The 23,447-nt window shown below is 35.3% G+C and overlaps 1 protein-coding gene across 1 annotated transcript in view; it reads right to left on the bottom strand.

Moving 5' to 3' along the window:
• Window positions 1–12,897: 12,897 nt before the first annotated feature.
• Window positions 12,898–23,447, bottom strand: part of UNC13C (unc-13 homolog C) — a 640,690-nt gene continuing 630,140 nt past the window's right edge. The window contains exons 30-32 of the mRNA XM_054239666.2: window positions 18,338–18,430; window positions 17,385–17,544; window positions 12,898–14,701 (exon numbers count right to left, since the gene is read on the bottom strand). Of these exons, the coding sequence (XP_054095641.2) occupies window positions 14,416–14,701; window positions 17,385–17,544; window positions 18,338–18,430 (539 nt within the window). The 3' untranslated portion in view covers window positions 12,898–14,415. The remainder of the gene's footprint in view (window positions 14,702–17,384; window positions 17,545–18,337; window positions 18,431–23,447) is intronic.

Below are 23,447 nucleotides of genomic sequence, written 5' to 3'. Positions count from 1 at the left end.
TACTGGGTATATATCCAAAGGACTATAAATCATTCTACTATAAAGACACATGCACACGAATGTTCATTGCAGCACTGTTTGCAATAGCAAAGACCTGGAACCAACCCAAATGCCCATCGATGATAGACTGGACTGGGAAAATGTGGCACATATACACCATGGAATATTATGCAGCAATCAGAAATGATGAGTTTGTGCCGTTTGTAGGGACATGGATGAATCTGGAGAACATCACTCTCAGCAAACTGACACAAGAACAGAAAATGAAATACTACATGTTCTCACTCATAGGCAGGTGATGAACAATGAGAACACATGGACACAGGGAAGGGAGTACTACACACTGGGGTCTATTGGGGGGAAAAGGGGCGGGATCTGTGGGTTGCAAAGATCCATGGGAGAAGTGTGGTTTCCCAGGCAGAGTTGCACAATTGCTCACCATTTCCCTTGTCTGGAGTGGGGGTTCCTTTGGTTCTGTGTTGCCCCTGGGTGGGCCATCACCCTACCCTGCTGTTTTTCATTATCTGTGGGTTGATTTGTTTGTCTGGTTAGTCCCAGTGCAAGAACCTCTATATTTCATTTGTAGGTGCTGAATTCACTCAACGGTCTCATTCCCTGCCATCTTGATTTCTCCCTCAACATTGAATTTAAAGTTAAATTTATTACATTTAGCCTTTAAAGTTAAATAAAATTTTATTTTTTCTAAATTCTTTGTTTATGCTAAGGCTAAATGTAAGTTCTTATTTTTCCTAAAGTTTACTTCGTTCAATTCACATTACAAAACACAAAAGTATTTTCAACACTATTATGGTAATTTAATTAAATTTGATCTCCACATTTGTTATGTTAGAAGTTATCTGGGTTTGTTACAATATTATGGTTTTTAATTATTTTTAGTTGACAAATAAACATTGTATATGTTTATGATGTACAACATGATGTTGAAGTGGCATTGTTGTCTGGAGTAAATACCCAGGGTTCATTGTCTCACACCAAGAAAATTAAGGACACAAACACATATGGGTGGGTTAAGGAGTGGGAAGTTTAATACGAAGAAGAAAGGAGAGAGGAGAGCAGTTCCTTGAGAGAAAGTGAGAGATGGGGGTGGGGAGAACAGGGAGGGGTGCATCCAAAAAGGGGAAAAGTGGCAGAACTCAGCAGACTTTATAGGTGGGCTTGAGGAGGAGGTGTCTGATTTATGTAGGGCCCACAGATTGCTTCTATCAGGTGTGACATATACAAAGCACATGGGGAAGGCTGGTTCCCCCATGCTAATCATATTATGTAAATGGTCTTTCCATTTAATTAAATAAATCAAGCTATTTAACATATGTAATACCCCACATTCTTATCATTTTTTTGATGAAAACACTAAATATTTCCACCTCACCAGTGCCATGTTGTCTGCTTTTTACTGTACACGTGGCTGGCAAAGAAAGAAAGATAGAGCCACCATTCTGAACATACCTAATCCCAGGTAGTATTTTTCTGTTGGCACAACTGCTGGGATTCACCTGTGTAAGCTTACAGCTTGCTTGTCTATGTCTGCACCTTAATTTTAAAGGCTGCTCTTTGTTAGAAAATGATTTGGGAGCTGCTTTTTATTAAAAGAAAAACCTTATCAAGGACTTGCTTACCCTCACTATCTGCCTAAATAGTTTATTTTTCACTCCTGTATCAATGTTTTGGTATATATGTATATATTGTGGAATGAATAAATCAAGCTATTTAACATATGTAATACCCCACATTCGTATCATTTTTTTGATGAAAACACTAAATATTAATTTTTAAGGCAGTTTTTAGTTACACAATATATTATTAATTGTAGTCACCATGAAGTACAGTAGATCTCTTGAACTTATTTCTCCTATTTAAACAGAATGTTCTTCAATCCCATTATACCCCAGCCTCTGGTAATTACCATTTTGTTCTCTGTTTCTGTGAGTTCAGCTTTTTCAGATTCCACATAATTGGGATCTTGTAGTACTTATTTTTTTTGTCACTGTGTTATTTCACTTAATATATAATGACCTCCAGGTTTACTTATGTTGTCATATATGAGAGCATTTTTAATTTTTTGAGATGGAGTTTTGCTCTTGTCACCTGGGCTGGATTGCAATGACACAATTTTGGCTCACTGCAACCTCTGCCTCCTGGATTCAAGCAATTCCTCTGCCTCAGCCTCCCATGTAGCTGGGATTTCAGGTGCCCACAACCAGGCTAGGCTAAGTTTTTGTATTTTAGCAGAGACGGGGTTTCACAATGTTGGCCAGGATGGTCTTGATTTCATGACCTTATGATTCACCCACCTCAGCCTCCCAAAGTACTGGGATTACAGGTGCAAGCCACCGTGTTCAGCCAACAGCATTTTTTTAAGGCTTAATATTCTATTGTGTGTATATGTACCATCTTTTATCTTTTCATCCATTGATGAACACTTCAGTTAGTTTCATATCTTGAATACTGTGAATAATGGTGCAGTGAACATGGGAGGGCAAATATATCTTCAATATACTAACTTTATATTCTTTGGATGTGTACCCAGTAGTTGGAATATGGATTAGATTGCAGTTTTATTTTTAATTTTTTAAAGGAAGCTCCATGCTGTTTTCTATAATCACTGTACTAATTTACTTTCCTACCAACAGTGTGCAAGGTTTCCATATCTACATATCATTCCCAATACTTTCTATCTTTATTGTTTTTTTGGTAATTTACATTCTAACAGGTATGAGGTGATACCTCATTATAGTTTTGATTCACATTTCTCAAATGATTGGTGATGTTGAACATTTCAAAATATACTTGTACATTTATATGTTTTAGGGAAACGTCATTCTAGTTTTTTTAACCATTTTTAAATTAGGTGTTGCTTTGGTTTGTTTTTGTTTTTATTGTTTTTGCTTTTGAGGTGTTTGAGTTCCTTATGTATTTTGCATATAAATTTCTAATCAGATGTGTGGTTTAAAAATATTATCTCCTGTGCAGTCACTTCAGTCTTGATTGTTTCCTTTGATGTATAGAAGCTTTTGGTTTGATGTTATCTCATTTGTCTAATTTTGCTCTGGTTTCCTGTGCTTTTGGGGTTCTATCCAAAACTTCTATGTCTTGACAAGTGTCACGAAGATTTCTCCCTATGTTTTATAGTTTTGGGTCTTACATATAAATATTCAAATATATATTTGAAAAAAAAAATCTGAGAAAGCATCCAGTGAGTACTAACAGGGTAATGCATAGTGTGAGTGAGGCTTGAGATGCAGGCAGATATCAGCAAACTCACGGCTTTCAGTTTGTAGTAGAAAATTAGATTATTTTCTCTATCAGCACAGAGTCTTTTTAACATTTTAAAGCAGGGTGTCAATAAGATTTGGTTGTAAGGTGTATTAGTCTGTTCTCACATTGCTAATGAAGACTTCTCAAGATTGGGTAATTTATAAAGAAAAAGAGGTTTAATGAACAGTTCCACATGGCTGGGGAGGCCTCACAATTATGGCAGATGCAAAGGAGGAGCAAAGGCACGTCTTAGATGGTGGCAGAGGAGCTGCCCTTTATAAAACCAGCAGATCTCATGAGACTTATTGTCATGAGAATAGCATAGAAAAAACCTGCCCGCATGTTTCATTTACCTCCCACTGGGTTCCTCCTACCACATGTGGGGATTACAGGAGCTACACAATTTAAGATAAGATGTGGGTGAAGACACAACCAAACCACATCAAGAGCATATTTTATCAGATGTAAATATAGCTACCCCTGCTTTCCCATAGTTTTCATTTGCATGAAATATTTTTTCCCACCCTTTCACTTTCAATCTTTATGCTTCCTTAAAGGTAAATTGGGTCTTTTAAAGGCAGCTATACAACTTATACAGAATAAGTGGGTCTTTCTATTCATGCAGCCACTCTGTATTTTGATTAGGGAAATTAATTTTTTGTATTTATGATCATTATTGATAAGTAAGAACTTACTGCTGCCACTTTAAACATATTTTCTGTTTTTTTTTTAAAGATCCTTTTCCCTTTCTTATTCTGTGGTTGTCTTCCTTCATGATTAGATGAGTTTCTCTAGTGGTATACTTTGATTCCTTATTTTATATATGTTATGTGTCTACCATAGACTTTTGCTTTGTGGTTACATGAGTCTTAAATAGTTAAAGTTATAAAATGCAATTTCAATCTAATAACTTTGATTAAATAAAAAACTATACTTTTATTCCAAATCCTCCTCCTCCACATTTTTAATGTCACAATTTACATCTTCTTGTATTCTTTTCCCTTAACAAATTATTATAGTGATTAATATGTTATAATAATTTTGTCTGTTAACCTTCTCACTACAAGTGTAAGTTTTTCTGCATCACTATTATAGCATTAAAGTAATCTGAATTTGTATACTTAACTTTTCTGGTGAGTTTTATAATATCCTATGAGTTTGTTACTAATTAGTATCATTTTATTTCACCTTGAACAATTCCCTTAAGCATTTTATAAAAGGTATGTCTGGTGGTGAGGAACTCTCCCAACTTTTGTCTTGGAAAATTTTTATATCTTCTTCATTTCTAAGAGACAGTTTGCTGGATCAAGTACTTTGGTTGGCATATTTTGTTGTAATTTGTCTTGGTGTAGTCTTATTTAAATAGAATCTGATTGGAGGCCTTTGACCTTCCCATACTTGCATATTTATATATTTCTCAAGATTTAAAAAATGTTCATCTGTTATTTCATTAAATAAGTTTTTTGACCTTTCTTCTCTTCTCCTTCCTAAATTTGCATCCTCAAAAATATGCTCTTTTGATGCTGTCTTATGAATCCTGTAAGCTTTCTTTATTCTGTATTCTTTTGTTCTCTGACTGTGTATTTCCAAATAACCTGGTTTTAAGTTCACGAATTCTTTCTTCTACTTCATCCACTCTGCTGTTGATGTTCTCTATAGCATTTCTCATTGCATCTTTTGTTTATTTTTAGCTGTGGAAATGATATTAAAAACAATATCAAACCAAGTCTAGTGGCATGTGGCCGTAGTGTTAGCTGCTCAAGAGGCTGAGGTGGGATGATCACTTGAGAACAGAAGGTTAAATCCAGCCTGAGCAATGTAGTGAGACCCTGGCATTAAAAATAGTAATAATAATAATTTCAGTCTTTCTGTTAATTCTTTTTGTGGTCATGCATTTGATCTCAACAAATTGCTTTTTGAAGCTCACTGAGCTTCTCTAAAATGGTTATTTTGAGCTATATGCCAGGCATTTTGTATGTCTCCATTAAGGTCAGCTGTGGGAAAGTTCTTGCCTTCTTTTGGAGATACTTGTTTATTATTTTTTTATTTTTTCATGTTTCTTGTTGACTTATGCTGATATTTGTATATTTGGTGGAGGAGTCACCTCTTTCAGACTTTATAGGCTAGTTTTCTGGTAGAAAATCTTTTTCCTATGGTAGAATGCATGGGTGCTTGCTGTGTGAGGTGCAGCAGTTCTGGCAGTAGTGAGGGTACATCTTTATCGTTGTTGTGTGGCTCTCAGAGCTGAAGTTGTTATTGCTAAATATTTACAAGATCCGCAGTGGCCTGAATGTCTGCACTGGCTGCAAGTGTTGTTGGAATCTTCAGAAGCAATGACTGCTAAGATTCTGCTGATCTCTTTTTCTCTCTCTGGTGAAGTTTTGGCCAAGGGGATTATTGTTGGCAGTGGGTCTGGCTTTTTGGGCCTGCTCATGGTTGCAGTGGTACCCATGTCCAATGAGTGGTACCCATGAAGCAGCCATGGAGCTGAGTCCTAAAGTCCAGGCATGTATGGAAGGACTTCAGCTCAGAGATCCAGGTTGGAAATGGCACAGCTGTGTGTGGCACAGGCACTTATCCTACCATGTTGGTCATAGTATGTGGCAAACAGGATTCTTTGAAGCAGCCAGAGAGCCAAGAATGAGAACATAGGTGTGTGCAGTTAAAATGGTTCTGGGGTCAAGGCAGGGTCTATTCTCTATGGTAGCTCAGCTGAATCCTGGAATACAGACATGCACAGGGAGAGTTTGGGTCCAGGCCCAGAGTATGAACTAAGTCATTACAAGGATGGCTGTGGTATCTGAGGCATGGGTGGGTCCAGTGTAGTTACAAAGCCTGGGTCTGGATTGTGGATACTCACAGAAAAGCTGCTACTTAGACTTCAAGTCATGTAGGTTTGGGAGAAATGGCAGCTCCTTTATCATAGTGGCTTACTAGTGAGGATATGGCAGTAGTGAGGAAGGCCGTTGCATCTGCCTTTCTGTGATTTCCTGGAAGTAATTGGTTGGTTACGTCAGTAGTAAAACATTCTAGTGTACTCTGTGGAGCAGGCCACTTGGGACCATGATGGTTCCTGCTGCATGGCTGATACTGGTAACCTCTGCTTTGTTTGTTCCTAGCCATCTCCTGGAGTCTCGGGTATGCTAATCTCAACAGTGATCCTTTCTATTTAAATAGTATCTTTTTTTGCTTCATTGTGTGGCTGTAGATTCTTTAATAGGCCCTTGAACCCTGCTACTCCAGTATCATGCTGATGTCACTTCTCATTCTAGCCGTCTTTTTAATTTGTGTGCCCCCTCTACGTTGGTTTTGTAGTTTGTACTTGTATGATTATTGGACAAAGCTTTAATTTAACTCTGTTACTCTAATCCTGTATCATCTGTATGTTTATTTTCATTGTTGTCACACTTGGAGAGTATTTTCTCTAATGCTTTCTGATTTTTATTGTCTCCTGTATTTCTATTCAATTTTCTATTGTTATTTGGACTATTTTGTTGGTTTTTATTGTTCTTCTACATTGGTTTAGAAGAAAGACATCTTATTTTTTACTCACTAAGTGACGAATAAAAATTTTCTAAAAATATTTATACATGGTCATTTATAAATACCTGTATCATGTCATTTGTTTCAAATTATGAGTTGGAGAAATACAGCATATTTATTTCTTATTCTTTTAATCTGGTTCCCCAACTTTCCCTAGACTTTATCAGTTTATCCTAGAGAATGAATTCTTTCATTTAAAAATGTAATTTTTCAAGGTAAAGCTTTTTCCAAACATGCTTTCGTTATTACTTATGTTTATCTTATCAGCCTTCCTCCATGAGCAGTTCGTTCTTTTATTCAGTTGTCCTTTGTGCTTTATCTCATTGCTTAATAGTTCATTGCTATTATTATTTGAGTACTTATCAATCACTATTCTAAATATTATATGCACTAACTTATTGAATCTTTACAATACTTTTATAACAGTAGTATAATAATTGTCATTGAACAGAGGAGAAAATTGTGGTTTAGGAAGGTTAAATGACTTGTATAATGTCTTGAAGCTATGCATGAAATAAAAACTTAAACTCAGGTCAGTCAGAACCTGAAGCCTCTATAGTAGTGGCTCTGAACTGGATTATTTTGCCTACCACCCCCAGTGACACTTGGCAATGTCCGGAGACATTTTGGTTATGATAACTGAGGAACTGGGATGTGCTTCTGGCATGAGGTGGGTAGAGTCTGGAGATGCTAACTGAGCATCTTACGATGCACAGGGCAGGCTTTCACAATAAAGGGTCATCTTGTCCCAAATGCAATATTTTTTCTTGTTATTTATTTCTTTTGGCAGTCTTCATTATTAAAACATGTACTGTGTATTTCATCCAGAGCATGTTATTTTGACATTGGGTCTTCATTTAATATCTATTAGATTAGTTGAATTGGTGCAGTAAACCTTTGCAATAAAGAAGAGATATAGGCCCACACATATTCACTGTTAAATTCTACCAAATATTTAAGAATGAATTAATACCACTTCTACACAATCTCTTTAAGACAGTAAAAAGGAACATAATTTCCTATACATTTTAGGAGGCCTTATATAGTCTATCGTCTACAAGATTTATAGACCATAGAGGCCATATATATATGTGTGTGTATATATGTATGTATATACATGTGTATATATGTATGTATATAAATATGTGTATATATGTGTGTGTGTGTATATATATGAGAGAGAGTGAGAGAGAGAGAGTGTGTGTCTAGAGTCTATATAGTATGTCTTCAAGAAAATGTTACCCAGTTGAATTTATATGAAGGACATACCTTTTGACAAAATAGGATTTACTACCGAAAGGTAAAGATATTTAAACAATGAAAAATGAAACGAAGTAATTTACTACATAGACTACAGAAGAAAATTTATGATCATTCTAATTGATGAGAAAAAGCATTAGACAAAATTTTAAAGTCTTTCCAATAGAAACTCTTAAAAAGTCAGAGTAAGGGGCATCTTCCATAAGCTTATAAAAGGCATGAATAAAACCTCCAGCTGACATATTTAATGGTGAGACTCAGTGGATTCCCCTTAAGATTAAGTACAAAGCATGCATATCTGTGCTGAGCATTCCTATACAAAATCAGGCTGGCAACCTTAGCAAGTGCACTGAGGAAAGAAAAAGAAATAACGTGTGTACAGAGTAGAAAGGAAGAAAAATAATTGCCTCTCCTTAATAATTGTCAATGTACAAAATCCCAAGGAATCTGAAAATGATTCTACAACCAATAAAACGACATTAGTGAGGTTGTAGGATACCAAGTCAATAATACAAAAATATTTCTTTTGTACAGAAAATGAACAACTGGAACTTGAATTTTATTCTCAAAGTAACATTTATACACTTGTACATATACAGAAGAAATACTTGGTAGGATTTATATGCTGAAAACCAAGAGAGAGTAATAAAAAAAATCAATTAAGATGTAAATAAATGGAGACATACACTGTCCCCATGAATCGAAGATTCAATATTGTTAAGACATCGGTTGTCTGTAAATTGGTGTATGGATTTAATAAGATCTCAGTCAAAATCCCAGTAGACTGTGAAAAGTTTTATAGAGAGGGAGAATTAGTAGCATAATAAACTGTTTTGAAGGGAAGAACATAGAGAACTCTTACTGCCTGAGTTCAACACAATATAAAGCTACATTAATTAAGACAGTGTCACGTTGGTGATAGGGTATCGAGTCAGATCAATGGAACAGGCTAGAAATGTCAGAAATGGACCTGCACACATTTGGTCAATTGATTTATGATGAAGGCACAAAGGTAATTCAAAGGAGGAAGTGTATTTTCAGTGAATGATGTGTTGGGACAATGGGACATGAATATTAGTTTGTAATTAATTTCTCAATTGTAATTTAATAATTACAGATGAATCTTAAACTTTATACCCTCTATTAAACAACCTCAAAATGGATCATGGGCCAAATTTTAACACCCCAAAGTATAAAATTTCCATATAAAAACAGGCAAAAATCTTTTGGCCTTGAATGAGGCAAGTAATTTTTATGATAGCAAAGTTATGATCTATAAAAGAGAAAAATGACTTCATCAAATTTGACTTTATTGAAGTAAAACCCTTTGTTCTCTGAAAGAGATTGGTATAAAAATGAAAAGAGTAGCCATAGACTGGGATGAAGTATTTGCAAATTTCATATCTGACAAAAGATTTATATATGGAATACACAAATATGTCCCCAAACTTAACAATGAAAAAACTCATTAAATAAATGGGCAAAAGATTTGCATATTCTTTGCTTAAGATAACATATGAATGTCAAATAGCACATACAGAGATACCCAGTGTTTCTAGTCCTCAGATGAATACAAATGAAAGCCAGGTTGAGATGCTACTGTGTGTATATTAGAACTAAAATAAAGAACGAATAGTAACCAGTACTTGCAAAGATGCAGAGCAAGTGAAACTCTCATATATTGCTGCAAATGTAAAATTTTACAACTACTTTAAGCAAAGTTTGATAGTTCCTTATAAAGTTAAACACATATGTATCATAAGACCTAGAAATCATACTCTAATAAGTAATTACCCTAGAAAAATAAAAACATGTACACATAATCCTGTATGTGAATGTTTATAGAAGCTTTGTCCATAATACCGCCAAACAAACAATGTAAGTATAGTAACTGGTGAATGTATAATTCCATTTATATGACACTCTGGAATACAGAAAATTTGAGGGACTAAAATAGATCAGTGCTGCAGGCACTGATGGTAGGAAAAATGTTTATCTATAAAGTGGTAACATGGAATGTTGAGATATGATTGGAATTGTCCTAAATCTTGACTGCTGTGATTGATACATGACTGTGCATTTGTCAGAACATAGAAGTGTATGCAAAAGAGATAATTTTAGTATATGCAAATTAAAAAATATATATACATATATACACACGCACGTACATACATACACAGAGAGAGAGACAGGGTCTCACTCTCTTGCCCAGGGTGGAGTGCAGTAATGCATCTTGGCTCACTGCAGCCTGCGCTTCCCAGTCTCAAGCGATTTTCCTACCTCAGATTCTCAAATAGTTGGAACTACAGGCACATGCCACCGTGCCCAACCCATTTTTGTATTTTTTGTAGAGACGGGGTTTTGCCACGTTGACTAGGCTGGTCTTGAACTTCTAAGCTCAAAGCAACCTGCCTGATGGTCTCTCAAAGTGCTGAGATTACAGGTGTGAGCCACCATGCTCAGCCAAATTATGTTTCAAAATAGACAAGTAAGCATTATTTTCATCAATTTGCATATACTTTTTAATAAATATGCTTATTGACTCCTAGAAGTCTTTCATTATAAGAAGAACCATTATTTTATATACTATTAAGAGAGAAAAAACACCAATTAAACCATAACATGCCAAAGGATTATGCATGTATCTTGATTTCAAAGTTGTCATGTGAAAAAAACATGAGCACCTTTAAATATATATTATTTAACATGCACAAATTGGAATTGATCCTCTGTCTTATCAGCTGTCCTAGGTTTTTATTCTAAAAATATCACACTCTAGAGGCCTGAACCAGAGAGATAAGTGGTCAGTGGAGGCCTAGGGAGTCAAAAGAGCAAACGGGCAGCTATTTCATACAGAGGACTTGAGTATAAACCTAGGTAACATTAGGGGAGGACAGTTTCTTGCCCTTGTACTCAAAAATTCTTCTAGGTAGGTGGAGTTATACATTTATTCAAGGATATTCCCTGAGTCATGTAGAAGTATGATAATTTATTATTTGGGTATAAGGATTAAACCTGCTATATTAGTCCATAAAGGTGCTAGCTAGTATAGTCGTATTTTTATATAATGTAGAGAAATTACAGGGAGAAAATCTTGTTTCAAGCATTGTTTTTAAAAAAGACCAAATAAAAGACATTAAGCTAGAATTGTCATTTATAAATGTGCCTCATTTAAGGTAAATGCAAGGTGTAAATTATCCTAGAAGTTGATAAATTAGAGTAGGTTGTAATAGAGACATCTGATTACTTATCTTAATGCATTCAAATTCTTTCAAATACCAAATTCTCCACTCTGGGTTTAAATACTTTGTTTTTCCTAAATTTGATTTACATGTGTATTTTTAAAAACCTGTAATGTGAGGTTTCTTTATGGATGAATAACAGAGCTTTGCCTTTGTCTATTTCATCTAGAATAAGATCAATAAATTGCTATACACAGTGCACTCAATTGACAGAGATCACTGGGTACCTTAGAGTGACTATAAGTTGGGTAAATCAGTATAACAGGCTTTGTTCTGAAGACAACAGTAATACTTGTGTTTTGAGAGGAAACCAAAGTCTACAGAATTTGTAATCATTTCAAAATTAGTACTTGTACTTTTTGATAGTAATAAATAGACTTAATTCATATTGCCACTACTGGCCTTTGATAAATATTGTATATATTTTGAAAGACAGAATAAGTGGATGTAATTAAACATGTAGTGGGGAAATAATACCTTGCTCAATTTAAAGTGATCAGTGCAAATCCTGACTGCTGTTTACTCAAATGTATCATGCTATGACATTAATGTGCTCCTACAGAGCTTAAGTCAATGTGCTATAAAATATAACAAATATAGTATGAATTTTTCAAGTAATTGATGAAATCTTTTTATAATTTAAGTTTTTAACAATGTTGAATGTTGAATTTTGTTCCTGGTGTTAAATGGTATAAATACCATTTAGCATTATATAGGTAAATACATTAGTTCTTCCTTATTTCCATTATTACAATATATAGTGGTTTTAGGAACACAACACTTGCAGACTTTTTTTTAATGCTTATTTTAGATTCAGGGGTACATGTCCAGGTTTATTATATAGGTAAATTGTGTGTCCCCCAGGTGCTAAGCCTAGTACATCATAGATAAATTTTGTTATCTTTTCCCTCCACCTAACCTCAGGAAGGCCAATGTCTGTTGTTCTCCCTTAGTATCTGTGCGTCCTTGTCATTTAGCTTACACTTGTAAGTGGTAACATGTAGTATTGGGTTTTCTATTCCTGTGCTAGTTTGCTTAGGATAATGGCCTCCAGCTCCATCCAAGACACTGAGAAGGACATGATCTTACTCTTTTTATGGCTGCATAGTATTCCACAGTATTTATGTACCACATTTTCTTTATGTGGTCTACTGTTAATGGGCATTTAAGTTGGTTCCATGTCTTTGCTATTGTGAATAGTGCTGCAGTAGAGATACACATACATATGTGATTATGGTAGAATGTTTGATATTCCTTTGGGTATGTACTCAGTAATGGGATTGCTTAGTCAAATGGTAATTCTGCTTCTAGTTCTTTGAGTAATCACCACATTGCTTTCCACAATAGCTGAACGAATTTACACTCCCACCAGCAGTGTAGAAACACTCTGCTTCACACTGTTGCCAGCATCTGTTGACTTTTTAATTGTAGCCATTTTAACATCTAAACTTTTAATGAGATGTTAGAACCAAATAGACTATATTAATTACATATTCTCAAAAGAGCCTGAAGTTTGTATTCCTAAATAATAAGATGATGTTGCACAAATGAAATAAAAAGGCAGAAGATACAATACTGCATGTGCTCAGTATACATCCATTTATTAAAGCATATGCCAGAGGATCGCATCACACTATGTATTTAGAGAAGTCATTAACAAAGCATTGGCTGAACAGTTTAACATGAATTAGCCAACCTCACTGGTCTGTGATTTCACACTCAGTAGCAGAATGGTTCTGACTGTCATGATACTAATCTCTGCTGTTCTTAACATGTTAGATCAGCTTGTTCATGAAGCACAATTATTATAACAGGTTCTTGTTTCTGCTTCTGTAAGTAGTCCACTAACAGTTATGACCATAAGTTATAATTACAAAGTACTGTTTTTTTCAGCCATATAGTTTGGCAAAGACTCTCAAAAGTTAAATCATAAAAATACAGAAAATGCAAATATTCTTAAACCGTTTTATAGTAAAAAACTAACTTAGGTGTATTTTTAGGTACCAAGCTGTATTACATTGTTCTACTGCATTTGATGCATTTAGGGCTTATAAATACAAATTACAAAATTGTAAGCAATTTTTCTAACTTAATTTTACTATTTTTTTCACTAAGTGGATGAAAACATGACTTTTGGCATCAGTACAATACATAGTAATGTGGCATTCAGTAATAATCATTGAGTATTAAAAGAAAGCATTGAACTGATTATAGAGTTAAGGTAATAGTCATAACTGTCAGAAGGAAGATAATGACAATATAGTTACTTACAGGTATTTTTAGTAAATAAACTTTCCGTCTCATTTCTAAACCATTAACCCAATGACTTTTTAGAGAATGATCTATGGTATAGCCAAGACATAACAGTACATGACAAATGCATCAGCTTACCATTTTTACAAATGTGATGTGACCTTGGCAGTTTTAAAGAACAAAGTTTTGTCAATATATATCAAACATTGTTAACAAACTCTAGCATTGCTTTGTGTAAGTTTGCTTTAATAGCATTTCTTCACAGTGATATTTCAGAAAGGTCGGAAACTGGTCAGCAGAAAATATTTCCCACCTTTTCTATTTTAATTTGTATGCAAAAATCACAATATATCTGCAACTATAAAATTACAAATGCTTTCTAGAACTGACTGCATTTCCAGTTATGGTAGAAAAGGGTATTTGTAAGATATCTATAATGAGGTAAGTAAATAAAATGGAAATTGAGTAATAAATGTTTTCTGATCTATGGCCGATACTATGGGCAATATAAACCAATTTAACAAAGACAACTGATGGGCAAACTGAGAAGACTAGTTTTTAAATATAATGAATGTGAAATTGGTAAAGAAACAAAATAAACATTTTGTAAGGTGTTCTTGATATTTCACTTCACATCATAATTTTGGCACTTCATGGAACATTTATTTTCCAAAGACCAGAATTAGTATAAAAGTTCAGCAGGTTTTTCACATACCTTGTAGACTTTGTACATGAGTACTGGCAAACATTGAAATGTACTGAAATAAACATTCCCCTGTATTTGCACATGCATGCAATAGTCAAACAATTATAGTTATGAATTTAGCTTGCAGTGTTTGTTTCAAGCACTCTCTTCAGGAGATCTTGTTTCAGATTTAAGTCTTACAAATTCTTTAGCCACATCATCACTGGTCCTCTGAGAGAGTATTCTAAGGATAGTCAAACCAGTTTCATCCACAGAGATATTTTTCAGAAGAGGATACCATGCCCCATAGCTTCCCTTTTCTGCTATGTTCTGTAGCTGAATGACTGTCATTCCGATAATTCGATCTTCTCTGGCAAAGCAGTAATCCTTAACTGAGAGATGAAGTTCATAAGCCCCCGGTCGATTTTCCTTTCCCAGAATGCTGTGTGGATTAAAAATACAAATTTTGAGCCAAAACTTTACTTCCTCTAGGCACCCTATTTTAGAACCAATATGGGTATAAGACACCTATATGTCTATAGACACCAATATGGTTCTAAAATACTGCTGAAAATTGTATACATTGGATCTGATTCTTATGTTGGCAAATAGAATATCAGTGTATTTTAACCGCTTAAATTTGACTTAGAAAGCTAATTTTAAAATGACTTTTTCCCTAGGCAGAAAAAAATGGGAATTAAGATACTATGCTGTACTTAATCACTAGAGGCAGAGTCTCCTGATTGCGGGTACCATGGAGTTGGACAGGGTCATAGAGACTAGGACAAGGTAATGGGTACCTCTTGGTAGAATTTCTATGCTATTTTAATACCAGTTACTACAATCACTTTACCTCCAAATCTTGGAGAAGCTATTATAACTAGGAGTCTTTTCTTGGGGGAGTACATTGCACAGCCCATCAAGCACTATTCACAAGATGCTAAATTGAATACAACTCTCTAGACTAATCAGATCCAGCAGAACCTGGTGATTCAATGGCAGTTCTTTCCTATGGCAACAGTTAGACCTGTCAGATGTGTCGCCTATCCTAACAACCTCCTACGACAGCTTGTCAGTGTAGAACTGAACATAATAAAGAAGGCTGAGTAGTGATATGGTAGATATAGTCTTCTTTCACCCCTTATTTTTTGTTCATTCTCATATTGTTGACTTTCTAATGAATGTACATTTAATCCTCAGCAGAACTAGCTTTCAAATTCCTTCCTTTTATGAGTGACTTTTTATGATGAAACATTTTGCAGAGTCAGACTTTCATTTGCAGGCAACCTTGGTAACTTAACTTTGCACTTTAGAGAAATCTGAAATAATGTGAAAGAAAATGAAAGCCTAGGGGATGAGTAGAAGAGCAAAAGATGATAGAAATCAGAGCCCATGAATTAAAAATGCTGCCTTTAAGTGGCTCGCTATGTTATATTTTGATGAAACTTTAGCTAGGTCCAGGTTTTGGGGTAAGTTAGAGAAGCAGATAGTGAAATGTGGTAAGCTGGTTTATTAGCAGGGAATGTGATCTATTAGGACCCTTTTTATAGACAGAGTAGGATACTTGAGTTTTAACAAGTAATAAGAGAGTGAAGTACTCAGAACAGAGTGCTGAAAGGAATATGGGAAACCATGAACAGAAATCTTAACCTGTACCAGAATGTTTTTGTGTAAATCCTTAGGGCTTTTTCCTAGGTCGTGTAACTTGTTTCCCTTACTAGGTTAGATTATTTAAAGAATTAAATGACATCTTTTGAGAGTCTGACAGGTATCTCCAAATTCATTTGAAACAAAATTTTTATCTTCCATCTTGGTAAATTAGTATCTTCCCATCTACTCATGCTAATAACTTAGGGATCATCCTTGATTTTATTCAGTGCCAGGTGTCTCCCACCTGCTCCCTGTGAATCCACCCTGCTTTTTGCAGTTTGCAATAGTAAACTCATCTGTTGGGACTACCTCAGTAGGTAGATTTTGGCCAAAAGGGAACCCCATCAAGAGGTCAGCAGTGAGGAGAGTAAAGTCAGGTCTTTATTTCCCTGGCTCTTTGCCTCCATGGAATATCCGTGCTGCTTTCAAGGTGGCTGAGTGCTGAGTAGACACCAAATTTTCACTTTGACTCTTCCTCTCTTCCTTCCAGTCATTAGAGTGGTAACTGCCTGGTTTCTATTAGCCACAGGTCCCATTGTTACTTAAATTTCCCTCTACTTACCACTTCTTTGTAAATTTTTTTATAAGTAAACTCATTTTGAATTACTCTGGAGTGGTCTTGGGGATTATTCTTTCATGTTCTGCCTATGGCAAGAATTTACTTTCAACATGTTATTCAGAATCTTCCACATCTATCTCCCTACTGCATTCTGGTTGGTCACTAATAGCTAGTGCCTGGGCTATTGCAATAATCTTCTAGCTGATCTTTATGTATTTGGTTGTACTGCCATATAATTTTTCTGTACACAACAAACAGAATAAAGATGTAAGTCACACTGTTCATCTCTTCATTTGGAAAGCCTTCAGTGGACCACCTACTGAACTTGGAATTGCAAAGCCCTGTGTGACACAACATCTTTACCTTGGCCTCCTGTTCAAAGTAATTGGATCTCATTCCTTTACCTATGGATGTGCTGCTGCTTAAACATGCCAGGCTTGCTCTTGCCTTAGAGTCTTGTGCTAGCTATTTCACTTCATCTGAAATGTTCTGCTCTTCCATGCTTGACTTTTTCATTTTTATAGGTTTCAGTTTAAAAGTCACATGCTCAGAGAGGCTTCCCTGACCACCCAGGCAAAGGAGCTAGTCATAGTACTTACCACACAGTTCTGCATATGGTATTTAATATCATATGAAACATTTTCATGACTTTATCAGACATTCCTCATCTGAAGAAAGTAAATTCCATGAGTGCATTACAAAAGATTCATTCAGAGACGTCCTATGATACATACACCTAATGACTAAACATTGGCTAATACATAGTAGGCACTGAACAGATACTGAATGAATGGAAGAGAACTAAAAACATAACCTTCTTCATTTTCTTAGTCCTTCGCACTCTGATTCCCTCTATAAGGTCAGCTGTACAATAACAATTGCCTGGTGGAATAAGTTAGGTGGGTTTATGACTTACAACTGAAATGTCTCATTGTACTTTGGTGACCATGTGTTGCTTTTTGTTTTTGTGCCTTGTTTTCTCTTCTTGTCTGTGAGATTGGGTCCCAGTATACAAACTTCTACGAAAGGGCGGAACATTGCTGTGGTTTGCCAGTTTAGGTCATTAATAGCAATCACTAAAACAGGAAGGGAAATACATGTTAGCAAACAAATGTGTGGAAACTTAGAGTGTAAATTGATTTATGAAGCCATGACTTGCATTTAATAGTGCCCTGATCCCAATGACAAGACACTGTACTCCAAGACAGTAAAATACTAGTTCCTCTCTGGAATGCACACCTGCAAAAGATTCATTAAACTTTCACATGTGGGCAATATATTTTTCAAAAATGTTTAAGGAAATGGATGGTATATAGTACTGTATATAATCTATTCCAAAATATATCTATTTTACTCTTAAAGATTCAATATGTAATGCAATTCTGAAATATATTGGGCAGCCCTGTTTTTGCTCAAAGTGAGTATTGAAGTGACTAATACAAAAATAGAATGAGTATATTTTGAACAAAATGTTAATTCTTAAATTTCAGCTTTGAAATGACCCCTGCATTCAGGCAGTTTTTACAATTTTAAACCAACAAATCGAGCCACTCATTACAAAAAACTCTAAGCCAGCTGTTGGAAATCACATAAAAAAAGAAGTTGGTTATGTGAATATTAAGACCATACTGACGTAAACTTTGGAAATTTAATCAGTGTATTTATATAGCTTGAATAATGCAGGCTAGGCATCAGTGCCATTGATATTTTTCTATTTCAGATCAAAGTTTGGATTTCTTTGGGAAATTTAGAGCATGCCCTAAAGTAATTATGTGTATGTTTTTTAATTCAAGAAGAGTTACATTGCTGATACCAGTATTGCTGCAGAAGTTTGGTAGGCTGTCTGATTTATTTAGATCCGAAGTATACCTTTTACAGTGACTTTATGATCGCCCGTTCCTGGGGTGGCAGTGATGTCCACGTGAACAGATATCTGACCCACTGCATCTTTGGAGGAATGACCTGAAAATAAGCAAAGTTAACTAGTCTGAAAATTTAGGCCAGTAAATAATGAACAATTTTATTCTATGCATAAGACTTACAATTTATTATTGAAAATGATTCTTTCCCTTAATATTCACTTAAGTTTGATATGTAAGTTTCAGGCTTGGATGTAATAATTAGCCCATTGAACTGAAATTTCATTTGGCCTGCAGAAATTATAAGACACTCTGTTTACTATTATGAAGTTTCAAAGAACTTGTGGTTGATTTACTAGCCACTTAATGAAGTTATAGTTATTACTTGCACACAAAGATGCAGCATTGCTTTTTATTACTTTAAGAACTTTTCTACAGTGTACCATATCAGAGCACTGGGAACAGAAAGGTAGCTTTGTATGGTAGCTACCTTCGTGAAACTATCATTGGCCAGGAGAGACCAAAATATAAACAAGTTGTTGTAATTTATTTGTGACGTGTACTGATAGCATTTTAAAAAGTCAACTCTATCCTGGAAAAGATTAGTCAGGAGTGAAACATACTGTATTGGAAAGGGCCTGTGATTTGGGTTCAGATAGACGTGAATTCCAATCACAGCACTGATTCTATGATCCTACTTTCTTAAGCTTCTTAAACTATTTTTTTAAATTGTAAAATGAGGATGACACCAACCTCTTAGTATATGCACATTAACATATTTATGAACATATGGAATTTTCCCCAAACTGAAGCACATTCTCTGGTTACTCGTTACCATGTCTTTATGTTTTCACCTAAAAATATATCATGGAGGTCATTCCAGTTCAGTATAGATAAAGCTGCCACTTTCTTTTATATGGCCCAGAATATCACTGAACTACATACAAAGTAAATGTTCAGCAACTATATGCTTGGAAAATAAAACATTAATGTTCTACCTGTAATCCATTATATGAATATATACATTAACCATATTTCAATTGTTTTTAATTCCTTGCTGTTATAAGCTATAATGAATCATTAGCATGATGCAAATGTATCTACAGTATAGTTTTTAAAAGCATAGTACTTTTGTCAGAATTATGTGGAATTTTAATTTCTACCTATAGAGATTGTAACTTTTGCATTCTCATTTGCAATGTATGACATTAATAAGGATCTTATTTTCATAAAAATGAAGGCAAATGCTGAAAGCCCAGAACAAAAGATTGTGAAACACTTTCAGTTTCTATCTTGAGAGAATAATCCACTAGATCCTTTCAACACAACCTGCTGAGATGAGCCAATTCACCACAAGGGCCTCTCTCCCTGCCACAGCCATTTGATGATAAAAGGACTGGCAGATAGAAAGTGGTCACTTTGGACATAAGAAATAGAACATCCCTTCACACTAACCAAATGTACAATGACCGCCTCACCACTGAAGTTCAAATGGAGTCACCTTTTTTCTTTCCTTCCTCCCCGACACCAGGGAGACTACCAGCAGGAGAAAGAGGGCAGGTGTACATGAGAGGAGGTCACATCTTTCTCACTTACTCTTTGTACTACTGAAGATATGATTATAGCCCGCTTTTGGGAGAGACTTTTTTTGTTTGGCCAGTTTATTTTGGAGACAGGGTCTTGCTCTGTTGCTCAAGCTGGAGTGCAGTGGTGCAATCATAGCTCATTTCAACCGGCAGGGGATTTTCCCACCTCAATTTCCCAAGTACCTGGGACTATTAGTGTGCACCACCACACCAGGGCCTCCCAGAGTGCTGGAATTACAGGTGTGAGCTGCCATACCTGGCCGAGAATAGAGCTTTGAATCAAAGCTTTAATCTGAGCAGAATGAAACCTTAAGAAATGAGTAATTTTCTAGCAGCAAAAGTAGCTAATACTGTATGAACCTGGATTGTTACATCCCAAAGGGCTGCAACTCGCCATAACATTCTAACTAAAACAACATGTGAGTTTTGGTTTGCTGCCCTTAGTTATGGAGGAAGACCAAAAAGGGACTTTTTAAACACATACAATGTTAGTTTTTTCTTTCCCAAATTGCTTGTCTGTGGTCTTCCATTTATACACCCTACCAGTATGTGTTTTTTCTAATAAGATCCTGAAGGTTGTACTGACGTCAGGGGAGGAGGGTTTAAAAATCTTGCTTATGTACTCATCAGTGTCTGAACACTTTCCTGAAACCTCCTGAGGAGGAACATTTACTAGACTTTCAAAATAAATACTTACCTTTCTAATAAAAAATAAGAGATTTAGTTTTCAACTACGTCAAACATGGTCTTGAGAACTGGCTTTGTAAGGTAGTACAACCCTAAGAAAGTGCAATTAGGAACAAATTTTCTGACAATTCTGGGTAGAAACGACAGGCTAGAAAGAGTTGATTGCTCTTACTGGCTAATAGTCATGCTGTTTAGAATTTTTACTTTGGAACTATACATTGTGTGTTCATGGCCCTATGTTTATATCACTCTCAGTACTCAGGTTTTTCTAGTATTGTAATTATTCAGATAATTCTCCTTAGCTGTAGTCCATAACAGAATGCCTTTATTTTTAGTAATCCATACTTCTCATTCATACAGTGTAATGCTTTGATGCGCATTACATGGACAATTAAATATTGATTACATAGGCTGGCAGTAGTTGCTTCCACTGTTTAAGTAACATTAATATCCCTCTGACCAATTCAAATTTCAGTTACCATGGTATATTAAATGTGTGTAATTGCAATACACAAGCTAATTCTGTAGTCCACTCATAATTAGATGGAAAGCAGATACATATCCTTAGTGACCAATCTTTTCTTTCAAAGTAGGTGTTTGGTCACTCTGTACCTGTTCACACACATACAACAAAGTGTGGTTACCTTGTTTCCCACTTATAAACCCGTATGATTATTTTACAAACCTGGACAATGGAAAGATGGAACTGGCCAGGAAAGATGCAAGTGCCGCAAAGAAAGGAAAAGCAATAATGGTAGAGTGAAACATGCATAGAATGCAAAAGAGCTAAAGAAATTAGTGACCATTGGAATGTTGACACTACTGCCATTGGAGAGACTCTAGGTAAGCATCCAAGAAGATTACTGAAGCTGGGCTTACTGATGTAAGTGGGGAAAAATACACAGATATCCTAGTGAAGTTTACATGGAGAAAAACTCACATTTAAGGAACTCTCAGTTAGCCAAAAGGATTACAATGTTGGTGGATTGTCAGAGACATAAGTTTGGATCCATTTCCAAGGCAGAGAAAAGATGCCCCTTACTATACCACAAGAAGAAAAAGGCAAACACTATTCAAACTACTCTTAAAAAGAATTTTATGATAAAACACTAATATATTAAACAAATACTATTTTTCTGTATTTTAAATTTCCATTTCCTATGGATTCAAATATGGAAATAATCTAACATCATACTCTTGATTCAACAAAGTTTCAGTGAGCAGTTCAGAAAAGTTTAGTAAGAGGGTATGCCTGTTACATAATCTTGCATATTCTAAATCCATAGGGATTGGGATACATCTTGAATTGCCAGTTGTGTGTCCAAAGTGCCCTTTGTCACTAACATCATTGGGTCATGGATCCTTCAGGAAGGAGTAGTGCCCATTAAGTTTACAGTGATCAGGGGCAACAAGCTGAAAGAACAGATTATCTGCTTTATCTGAACTTCTCTTCAGAAGAGCGTTTTATGATTAAAAATTCCTGCTTACTGTAATTATAATATGGGATTTATAAGTACCTTGAGTCTCACCTACTGTAAATTTAGTATGCTATATTTAATAATGACTACTCATTTAATGCTTTTAATTGGTAATGAGCTATGAAACATAGATAGAAAAAAACATCACCACTTCTCAAATGAACCTGATAGGTTAACCAATCACTTAAGTTTTTACAAAGAAATTTGAATCTGTCCCTGTGCAAATTTGCTGGGCCCCACAAAACAAGGAGGTGAATTATTTATTAAGGTCAACCACTTGGGCAATGTCACCATTAAATATCAGGGTCACCTATCCTATAACTCCTCCATCTTGAAGTCCAGGTCTCTGGCTTAGAGTGACCTACTTCCATATACAGTTCTGTAAGTCATTAGGCATCATCAAACTTGGTAGATGATGAATAAATGAACAATGACTTAAGCTCTTTTCCCTCTCTCATCTCTTCTGCTTTCTTCCTGTTCTTTGCTCATTATTTCCATGTCATTTATTTGGAGGAATTCCTGGTAGTCATTTAATTGTAGCCAACAAAATATAATAGCTACAATTTTTATTACATATGTATGCCAGGCGTTGTGCTAAGTGCTTCAGGTATAAGATCTTGAAAGGTTTTGTATACATTTTGCAGATGGTAAAACTGGGACTCAGTTGTTAGTTATGTGTTGAAGTCAATAAAGGGCAAAGCTGAGATTTAACTTCAAGTCTCTAACTCATACTTATAGTATATACTCTGCTCTGATGCTCACTGAACAACTTCTTCCCATATCCTTCCTCCTTGCCGCCTCCACTTTTTGTTTATATCAAAGAGGAAAAAATAAACGTTAGCCAGGCATAGTTTTAATGCCATTTAAAATAGTGCTACATGACAAGACAGGACATGAAATGAAAGATTAAAAACATTACTTACAAAGCACCTATATGTCTTAAGATATTCTAACATTTATTTTGCATTTTCACTTATTTTATACTAAACTCTACAGTCATGTGTCTCTATGGGTATAAATTTTGAGCAGTGTCTAGAGGAAAATTTATATCAGTAAATGTGCACCAGAGAAGTGAGGAAAGATCCAAAATGAACACCTTATCAAAATTGAAAGAGCTAGAGGAGCAAGATCAAAAAACTGAAAACCTATCAGAAGACAAGAAATAACCAAGATGAGAGCAGAACTGAAGGAGACAGAGACACAAAAAACCCTTCAAAAAATAAATAAATCCAGGAGCTGATATTTTGAAAAGATCAACAAAATAGACTGCTAGCCAGATTAATAAAAAAGAAAAGGGAGAAGAATCAAATAGATGCAATAAAAAATGATACAGGGGATATCACCACTGGTTCCACAGAAATACGAACTA

This window comes from Callithrix jacchus, chromosome 8 (genome assembly GCF_049354715.1).
Source record: "Callithrix jacchus isolate 240 chromosome 8, calJac240_pri, whole genome shotgun sequence".
NCBI lineage: Eukaryota > Metazoa > Chordata > Mammalia > Primates > Cebidae > Callithrix > Callithrix jacchus.
This window is presented reverse-complemented; position numbering and strand designations above follow the sequence as displayed.